Consider the following 9,731-nt stretch of genomic DNA (forward strand, 5'->3'; position numbering starts at 1 on the left):
GTGCTGGGGCAGGGGGGTGGGGCTGGGGGGGCTCCGATCCCTGTGCCTAGCTCCCCTCGCCGCCCTGCACTGGGGGGTGGGCGCCAAGGAGGGGCCTCGCGCGGGGCAGTTGACAGCCCCAGGGGGCTAAGCATGACCCCAGCCCTGCAAGGGGAGCCCCAGCTGCCTGCATCCCCATGGGGTTTCCAGCAGATACATTGTGGGAGGGGGGCAAATTCAGCTCAGTGGTGCGGGGTGGGGGGTTGCAGTGGGTTGAGCATGGGGCACTCCTGTGGCTGGGGACGTGGCTCTGGGTGGAAGGGAGGCCCTGAGCCTGCTGGGGGGTCCCTGACGCTCCCTCCCACCGCCCCCCGGCAGGTCTCGGAGTGGAAGGTCAACGCCTCACTGGGCCTGCTGAACCAGACCCAGAACCTGACCATCAGCCTGGGGCTGCTGGCGGGGTCCCTGCTCTGCGCCTACTTTGTGATGGAGAAGAGGTTCCAGGTGAGCCTGGGCCAGCCCGTGCCCCACGGAGCCCTGGCATGTTCTGGGCTGCGAGCCCCCCGCGGACGAGATGCCCCTGGTCGGCTCTGCCCCAGCCCCCACCGCTGCCCCCCGGCTGGGTGCCCCTGACCCCCGGCCGGGTGCCCCCGACCCTTGCCGGCCCGGGGGAGCCAGGGGTGGGGGCCCTGGCTCCAGCTCTGAAGGGCGTCTCTCCCCGTCTCTGCCAGGTGGGGGACTTCGTCCTGTTCGGCACCTACATCATCCAGCTCTACACGCCGCTCAACTGGTTTGGCACCTACTACAGGTAACGCCAGTGTGGGAGAAACCGACCCCTGCCAGGCCATTGGGCCAGCTAGCCTGTGGCCCCGCCCCTTGCTGCACTGGGCCAGGCCATTGGGCCATACCGCCTGGTAGCCCCGCCTCCTGCTGCACTGGGTCAGCCCATTGGTCCATCTAGCCTGTTAGCCCCGCTTCCTGCTGCACTGGGTCAGCCCATTGGTCTGCCCAGCCCACCCTGTTGCTGCCGGCACTTCCCTGGTGAAATCCCCCTGGAGGTGTGACCAAGGCAGTTCCCCCCGCTAGTTCCCCCCGCCCCACACCATGGGGGTGGGAACGTCTGGGCTGAGTGGGGCAGTGGCCCCCTGCCCCATCTTTACCTGCCCTGTCCTCCGCCTGCAGGATGATCCAGAGCTCCTTCATCGACATGGAAAACATGTTCGAGCTCTTCAACGAGGAACAAGAGGTGGGTGCCCCGCCCCCTGCCCTCAGCTCCGCCCCCAAGAGGGGCCACACCCCCTGCCCCACCCCCTGCCCTCAGCTCCGCCCCCAGGAGGGACCACACCCCCTGCCCTGCCCTCAGCTCCGCCCCCAGGAGGTGGGTGCCCTGCCCTATGCCCTCAGCTCTGCCCCTAGAAGGGGCCACACACCCCCCTGCCCCGCCCCCTGCCCTCAGCTCCACCCCCAGGAGGGGCCACACCCCCTGCTCTGCCCCCTGCCCTCAGCTCTGCCCCCAGGAGGGGCCACACGCCCTCCCCTACCCCCAGTTTCTCCCCCAGGAGGTGGGTGCCCCACCCCCAGCAGATCAGCTGCTCCCCTCCACAGGAGTTGAGGGTCACCCCCACACACACGTTCAGGCAGCTCCTCTGGACTCGGCCGGGGGCTCTGGTCCCCTGCGCTGGCCCGTTTGCTCCTCCTGGGGCCCCGGGGGGCAGGGGCAGAGAACGGAGCTGTAGTGAGGGGTCTGCTCTGTGCTCCCTTCCCCCCACCGCGTCCGGGGAGCATCCCCGGGGGGGCAGGGCTGAGAGGCCGCGTGTCTCTGTCCCGCAGGTGAAGGACGAAGTGAATGCAGGGGACCTTCGCTTCTGCTCGGGGCGCATTGAGTTCGAGAACGTGCATTTCAGCTACATGGATGGGTATGGGGGGCATGGAGCCAGCACAGAGATCGGGGGTGGGGCAGGGATGGGGGCTACGGGGTGCAGTGGGGATGGATGGGTACAGGGATCAGGGCTGGAGGGAGGAGGGGGGCGTGGGGTGGGTACAGGGCTGGGGCATGCAGGGTGGAGGGAGGAGGGGCTGTGGGATGGATCTGGGGCTGGGACGTGCAGGGTGGAGGGAGGAGGAAGGTGTGGTGCGGGTACGGGGCTGGGGGGTGTGGGTTGGAGGGAGAAGGGGCTGTGGGATGGATATGGGGCTGGGATGTGGAGGGAGGAGGAAGGTGTGGGGCGGGTACGGGGCTGGGGCGTACGGGGTGGAGTGGGGATGGGCTGTGGGGTGGGTACAGGGCTGGGGCATGCAGGGTGGAGGGAGGAGGGGCTGTGGGGCAGGTACAGGGCTGGGGCGTGCGGGGTAGAGAGAGGAGGGGCCGTGGGGCGGGTACGGGGCTGGGGGATGTGGGGTGGAGGGAGGAGGGGTCACGGGGCGGATACAGGGCTGGGGCGCGTGGGTTGGAGGGAGGAGGGGCCATGGGGCGGGTATGGGGCTGGGGCGTGCGGGTTGGAGGGAGGAGGAAGGTGTGGGGCGGGTACAGGGCTGGGGCGTGCAGGGTGGAGGGAGGAGGAAGGTGTGGGGCAGGCACGGGGCCAGGGCGTGCGGGGTGGGGGCGGGGGCAGGTATGCGGGGCAGGACGCGGCCGTACAGCCCCAGCGTGAGGTCACGGTGCCCCGTGCTGAGGGCTGGGGAGGATCTGGGGGGAAGCAGCTGAACCCTTCTCTGCCCGCAGGAGGGAAATCCTTCAGGACGTCTCCTTCTCGGTGATGCCCGGACAGACCCTTGCCCTGGTGAGAACGGGACCTTGGCGCTGGGCTCCGTGGGGATGGGTCCGTGGGGGGGTCCGTTGGGAGCCTGCCCACCCTGCCCCGCCCTCCCGTGCCAGTCTGCAGAGTGAGCGGGCATGCAGGGGTCTCCGTACGACGAATTCCCTTTGCTCAGGATCCTGCCCCGGCCCGTACGGTGCCTTCTCTGGGCCCCGGCCCCACCGCACCGAGCGGCCCCTTGGCCTGCTGACCCTTGTGCTCTTCGCGCTCAGGTGGGTCCGTCCGGCTCGGGGAAAAGCACGGTCATCCGCCTGCTCTTCCGCTTCTACGACGTGTGGGGCGGCTGCATCCGCATCGACGGGCAGGACATCGCCAAGGTGAGGGGCAGCGCTGGGGGTGCCTGGGGCAGGGTCCAGGGAGGGCACGAGGGGCTCTGGGGGTGCCTGGGGCAGGGTCCAGGGAGGGCGCGAGGGGCTCTGGGGGTGCCTGGGGCAGGGTCCAGGGAGGGCGCGAGGGGCTCTGGGGGTGCCTGGGGCAGGGTCCAGGGAGGGCGCGAGGGGCTCTGGGGGTGCCTGGGGCAGGGTCCAGGGAGGGTGCGAAGGGCTCTGGGGGTGCCTGGGGCAGGGTACCCAGCGTGATGGGGTCTGAGGCTGCCCTGCCCGGGGCTGGATTCGTGGGATGCCCAGGGACCTTGGTGGGATCAGAGCCCGGGGCACCCAGGCCCTGGGTCCCTCCCGCCCTTGCTGCACTGGCCTGGGCTGGGTGCACCTGGCCGAGTGTCCGGTGCCTGGTCCCGGGCAGGGAACCCACCCGCTCAGCATCTGCCCCGGTGTCCGAGCGGCTAGCGGAGCTCTGCTGGCCCGGCCCCTCCCCTGGGGGCCCGGCCCCCCCCCCGGGGGCCCGGCCGTCTGGCGATTCCCAGGCTGGCCGGGGACGCCCCGATGGCTACGCTCGCGGGGCACCGGGGAGAGTCTGCGCACCCACCCCCAAGCCCTGAGGTGCAGCCGCCCCCAGCCACACGCGCCCTGGGCATGGACGGTGTCACCTCCCAGCGGCCCCAGGGTGGCCTGTGCCGGGGCTGGGCAGCATTGGAGGGAGGGAGCCCCGGCCTGCAGGGGGTGAGACAGCCCCTGGCTCCCCGATGGGGTGGATCCGGGCAGGAGCCCCGGCCCCCGGGGTTCTTAGGACAGGCCAGGCCCAGCCATGCCCAGCGCTGGCAGGGAGGGAGCCTGCCAGGAGCCGCAGTCCAGGGACGAGAGGGACCTGCCAGGCCTTCCCCATCTCGGCCCCTGGGTTTGTCCCGCAGCCCCTGGTGCCAGCACCTCGGGGGCCCCAGGAGGGGGCCTGAGCCTCTGCTGCCCAGGGCAGGTCGGGGGGCCATGTGCTCCCCCAGGAACTCAGCCTGCTTTGTGGGACCCCCCCCATTTCCAGCAGGGGTGGGGGCAGAGCCCAGCCCGCCTGGGCTAATGGGACAGGCCGGCTCCCAGCCTGGCTTCAATTACGCACCAAAGGGAAGGGAAGCTGCCGGCGGAGGGGGGGCCCAGGCAGCCCACTTTGAAGTGCTGAGGGGGCCAGATCAAAGACTTCCCGTGTTACTGCAGCCCCCCAAGGGGGCAGAGGGGGTTCCTTTCATTTGTGCTCCAGGGGCAGGCTGAGGCAGGGGGCTGGGAGCCGGGGGGCCGGCTGGGGGGCCCCAGCAATGGGTCACTGAGAGCTCGGCCTCCCTGTGGGGGACCCGGCTCTGCGGCAGGGGGATGGGGGACCAAGTGCCTTGGGGCTTCCTGGGGCTCCGGGCTCGGGCAGGTCGGCGGGAGGAGCGGGGCAGGGGCTGACTCAGGAGAGCCTGGCTCTGCCCCGGTGCCCGCACTGACGGGGCACGGCCGGGCTGCCCTGCAGGTGACACAGGCCTCGCTGCGCGCCCACATCGGGGTGGTGCCCCAGGACACGGTACTCTTCAACGACTCCATCTGCAACAACATCCGCTACGGGCGTGCCGCAGCCTCCGACGAGGAGGTGCGCCAGGCAGCCCGGGCCGCCGACATCCACGACCACATCCTCTCCTTCCCCGAGGGTGAGTCCGGCCCGCCGCGGCCTCCCCGGGGCCCCGCCCCAGCGCGCCCGGCCCCCGGGCTGGGGTCGCCACCTCCCAGGACTGGAGCCCCTGGACCCGGCCCAGGGGCTCCAGTGTGCCGCGGGCCCGCTGGGACGGGCCGTTAACCCTGCCCCCTTCCCGGGTGCTCAGCCTGGTACAGTGGCACCAGCTGCTTTCGCTGGGGCACAACCTCACTCCTGCCCCTGCCTGGCTGCCTAGTGCCCGGGGGAGCAGCAGGGGGGCTGGCCGGGGCGAGCTTTGGCTCTGGGCCCGGCACCGCTGCATCGGGGGGCACGAGGGGCAGGAGTGCGCAGCGGCCCGTGGGGCAGGCCGGGCACTCACAGTGAGGGAGGAGGAGGGGCCGGGGCGGCCCCGTGGCGCTGGCAGCGGGGAGCCGGGTCCCACACGTCTGCCCTGCGCCCTGCAGGTTACGAGACCCAGGTGGGGGAACGAGGCCTGAAGCTGAGCGGGGGCGAGAAGCAGAGAGTGGCCATCGCGCGCACGATCCTCAAGGGCCCGCAGATCATCCTGCTGGACGAGGTAACCTGGGACCCCCGCCCTGCCCCCCGCGGGCCCCTGTCCCCTCATCAGCCCCCTTCCCTCCCCCCTCCCTTCCCAACATGGGGCCCCCTCCCCACCCCCCCCCATCAACTGCCCCTCCCTACCCCCCGTCACTCCATCAGCAAACACCAGCCCTCATCCCCCAGGGCCCTCCCCTTCCCGCCATCAGCGAACGCTACCCCCCACCGTGCCCCTTCCCCACCAGCGAAGGCCAGGCCCCCGCCTGCCCCGCTGCCCTCCCATGCCATTCGCACTCCCCACGTCTCCACTCGCCTTCCTCGGGGCACCGGCTCTGAGCGCGGCCTGGGGCCGGCGGCCGACCTGTCCTCACTGGGGGGCGACCCCTCCAGCCCGCGAGCCGCTGGCCTGGGCCTGCCCTGCTCACGGCTCTGAGCGCGGCCTGGCACCCGGGCTGGTAGGGTAGGGCGGCTGCAGCGCGGTGTGGGGCTGGGGGCAGGGAGGCTCAGGGCGGGTCCAGCCTGGCACCCCAGCCCCTCCCGCAAGCTGTGCCTGGCACGCAGGCCACGTCGGCGCTGGACACCGAGACCGAGAGGAACATCCAGGGTTCGCTGGCCAAGGTCTGCGCCAACCGCACCACCATCGTCGTCGCCCACAGGTGAGGGCGGGGCAGGACTTTGCGCGGGATGTGGGGGTCTGGGGGGGCGGGGGGGAGTTCAGCAGGCCCAAGGGCTGGGGGGGGGAATTCCCTGGGGGGCTGTCGCCACAGGCCGGGGGTGTAGCGAGAATTCTGCTGTGCAACACCCAGCAATGATGGCGGGGTTGGGGGGGCACCCCCCTAGTGACCCCTCCCTGCAGTACAGCCCCCCCTAGCGCCACGCTAGGGCCAGCACTGACGGGGGGGGCACCCCCTAGTGACCCCTCCCTGCAGTACAGCCCCCCCTAGCGCCACACTGGGGCCAGCAATGACGGGGGGGGGCACCAAACAGCCTCCAAACAGCCCAGTAGAGTGGAGATTGGCGCAGGGGTCAGCGGGTCCCGCCAGGCTGGGGGAACAGGCCACCTAGTGCGAGCCAGGCGGGGGGGTCGCTGCCTTGGTTGGGGCTCTGCTGCTGGCATTGCTCTGCGTCCCCCCCCCGGGTATCTGTCTGGGGAGGGGTCTCCCGTGCGTGGCTGTCACTGGTGTGAATGGATGGAGAGCAGCTGAGGAAGGGGGGTGCTGGGAGCCCCCGTCCTTCTGGAAGCAGCCTGGGCGGGGCCAGCATTGCCCAAAGCCCCGTGTCTGCTGGGGGCTCTCGTGTGAGTGGGGGGGGACGAGAGAGCCCAGCTGTCACCACCCCCCACTCCTATGAGAGACACAGGGTGTGAGCTGGGCTGGGCGGGGCCCGGCTGCCCGCTGAGAAGGAGCCAGACCCCTTTGATCCCGTCCCTGGATCCATAACCTTGCTGGGGCCTCCCTCTCCGCCAGGCCTGGCCCCACAGCGGCGTGTGCTGGCCGGGGAGGGGGGGAGGGAGCGGCACGGGGTCTCCCACGGGGCTGGGACATGGGGTGTTGGGAGGGAGCCACGGGCTGGAATGGTGCCCTTCTGCGGGTGCTGGGCACATCTGCAGTGTCTGCCCCGGGGGGCACAGTGCCCTGGCAGGCGGGGGGGGGCTCAGTGGGGAGGGAGCAAAGGAAAGAGGTGGGGGCAGCGGGCATGAAGCCCTGAGCCACAGCCCAGAGCGTGGGGCGGGGAGAGGCGGGGGGTGCCCAGCCCGCAGCGACGGTGACTGATGGCATCGCTGTGCCGGCCGCAGGAGGCCGTGTCCCTGGGGCGGAGCGGCTGGCGGTGCTGGTGCCCGAGGCCACACGAGGGAGCCGCACGCCCTGCGGCATCGCAGCGCCCATGGTTGGGAGCTGGGGTGGGCAAGGCTGGCACCGGGGGCTGTGTGGGGAGGGGGTGGTGCAGGAAGGGGCCAGGGAGTTCTGCGGGGCGCGCCTGGAGCGGAGGAGCAGAGGGTGCTGGGGCGGGGCAGGCTGGGTGGGGTGGGCCGTGTAGGCTGGCGAGATGGGCTGGGGCACAGGACTGGCTGGCACCTCACTGCTGGGGGCTATGACCTGTGCAGGGCACCCCGGCACTTCCAGCCCCACAGCATGGGGGCACCTGCAGCTGTTCCACCCCCGGCCCTGGGCACGCGCGGCCAGGCCCGGTTTCAGGCTCTCGGCAGACTCCGGCCGCCGGCTCCGGCTCGCTTGGGCACGTTTTTGAAATCAACGTGCCAGCTGTGGCCCTGGCTCCGTAGCAGGGGCGGGCGCAGGGGTCTGTGGCTGCAGGCCCATGGTGGCTTTGGGATGGCGGGGCTGGAGGGACCCCTCCCACGGTCACCCTGCCAGGAGAGTGGCTTGTTTGTGGTGGCGCTCACGGCCAGCTTTCCACTCGCTCCACCTGGCTGCCCCGCCCCAAGCAGCTGCTGGCCCCGGGGCTGCCTCGTGGCTCGCTGCCAGCGCCTCCCCGGGTCTGTGCCACGCGGGATGGGCGCATTGTCAGCCCCGGGAGCTTGGGCACCTTGGGGCAGGTGTGGCTGGCGGCGGCTAGGATCACGGGGGGGCTCTGCTCAGGCGCTGGTAACATACTGTCTCTCCTCCCCCCCCGCCCCAGGCTCTCCACGGTTGTCAACGCCGACCAGATCCTGGTTCTCAAGGACGGGCGCGTCGTGGAGCGTGGAAGGTAACGTACCAACGCATCTGCAGGCGGGTCCCCCTCCAACCCTGGGAGCTGCAGCTGCCCCTGGACTGGCACCGGGTGCCCGGCTGCTCCCTTCCTGGTGCCATGCTGGCTGCAGCTGGCGGCTCCTGCCCGGTGGGATGGTCGCAGCATGGGAGGGGGTGGGGCCTTTGCCAAAGGGTCCTATGCAGATGCTGCAATGTGCCCTGGGATGGGCGGAGCCCTTCAGCGGGGAGAAGGGCACGGTGTAGAGGGGGGTAGCTGGCCCCTGGGCTGGGGCAGAGGAGGGGCTGGGCAGCGCCCGGGGCAGGGCAGGCGGGAGCTGCAGGGGGTGGAGCCGGGGGCAGGTGGGAGCTACAGGGGACAGAGGAGGGGCTGGATAGCACCCAGGGCAGGGCAGGCTGCAGAGGGTGGAGCTGGGGGCAGGGCAGGCTGGAGGGGAAAAAGGAGGGTCCGGCCAGCGCCCGGGGCAGGGCAGGCTGCAGGGGTGGAGCTGGGGGCAGGGCAGGCGGGAGCTGCTGGGGGCCCGGCAGGCTGAAGGGGGCACAGGAGGGGCCGGGCAGTGCCCAGGGCAGGGCAAGGTCCGGCCAGTGCCCGGGGCAGGGCAGGTTGCAGGGGTGGAGCTGGGGGCAGCGCCCGGGGCAGGGCAGGGCAGGTGGGAGCTGCTGGGGGCCCGGCAGGCTGAAGGGGGCACAGGAGGGACCGGGCAGCGCCCGGGGCCCGGCAGGCTGCAGGGGTGGAGCTGGGGGCAGCGCCCGGGGCAGGGCAGGGCAGGTGGGAGCTGCAGCCCCTGAGCCCCGGCTCTCCCGCAGGCACGAGGAGCTGCTGCAGAAGGGCGGCGTCTACGCCGGGATGTGGCTGCAGCAGCAGGCTGGGGACGCGTCCGACTCCGACACGGAGAGCAAGGACCGCAGCACCGAGAAGCTGCCGGCGGCCCCCAGGAAGGGGCCATGAGCGCGGGCAGGAGCCAGGGGACTTCGGGCAGGGGCACAGAGCTGCCCCCCGCTGTGGCTGTACTTTGCTGCCCTGGCGTCGGTCGGCACGCCAGGCCCCCCGGGCTGCGTGACCTCGGCTTGGTTCAGAGCTCTGGCACCTTCCTGGAGCGGGGGGCTGCACCGCTGTTCCTGCCGCACGAGCGGCCGAACGGGGCAAGCCGCGTCCTGGCCCAGACACCCCCTGTGATCCCTGCTGGGCACACGGGCAGCCCGCTGCCCGACCCCCAGCCGCCCGTGGCATGGGTGCAGCCAGCAGAGCATTGCATGCTGGGATTGCGCACCCCCAGCATTGCTGCCCGCGGGCAGGGGAGGGGGCAGCCCTTTCAGCTGGCCATGGCCCAGGGCACCGCTCTGTTACGGGAGGCTCCTGGCAGCACTGGGGTGGGGGGAGGTGCTGCCACCCCGTACAGAGCCCTGGGGGGGGCACTAAGGGGCAGGGCACCAGGGGGGCAGAGCAGGGGGTTGGTTGTTTTTCAGGTTTTGATTTGACGTCTTGTTGCTGAATCTTGTAAACTGTTTGTGGCCAGCTCTGGGCTCCGGCTCTGTGTTGTCTGGGGCAGGGGCAACTCTCCGGATTGGGTGGGGGGAGGCCAGGCCCAGCTTCAGACCGTGTTCCTGGAGAACCTGCACTCAGCCCGCGGGGGGAGTTCAGCAGGGCACCCCAGCGCCGTTCTCCGGGTCCCTC

The 9,731-nt window shown here is 71.5% G+C and overlaps 1 protein-coding gene across 4 annotated transcripts in view; it reads left to right on the forward strand.

Annotated features, from left to right (window-relative positions):
* Positions 1-9,516, forward strand: part of ABCB6 (ATP binding cassette subfamily B member 6 (LAN blood group)) — a 31,803-nt gene extending 22,287 nt beyond the window's left edge. The window contains exons 9-19 of one of the 4 annotated variants that reach the window (XM_084642875.1): positions 358-483; positions 711-787; positions 1,162-1,225; positions 1,810-1,895; positions 2,702-2,759; positions 3,008-3,112; positions 4,632-4,806; positions 5,255-5,367; positions 5,910-6,004; positions 7,986-8,054; positions 8,864-9,512. In XM_084642875.1, coding sequence (XP_084499001.1) covers positions 358-483; positions 711-787; positions 1,162-1,225; positions 1,810-1,895; positions 2,702-2,759; positions 3,008-3,112; positions 4,632-4,806; positions 5,255-5,367; positions 5,910-6,004; positions 7,986-8,054; positions 8,864-9,005 — 1,110 coding nt within the window. In that variant the 3' untranslated portion in view covers positions 9,006-9,512. Of the gene's footprint in view, positions 1-357; positions 484-710; positions 788-1,161; positions 1,226-1,809; positions 1,896-2,701; positions 2,760-3,007; positions 3,113-4,631; positions 4,807-5,254; positions 5,368-5,909; positions 6,005-7,985; positions 8,055-8,863 lie in introns of all 4 variants that reach the window. The other 3 variants (XM_084642877.1, XM_084642874.1, XM_084642876.1) reach the window with 3 other exon arrangements.
* Positions 9,517-9,731: the final 215 nt, after the last annotated feature.

The sequence above is a fragment of the Lepidochelys olivacea genome, assembly GCF_965140295.1.
Source record: "Lepidochelys olivacea isolate rLepOli2 genome assembly, chromosome: 11".
Lineage (NCBI taxonomy): Eukaryota > Metazoa > Chordata > Testudines > Cheloniidae > Lepidochelys > Lepidochelys olivacea.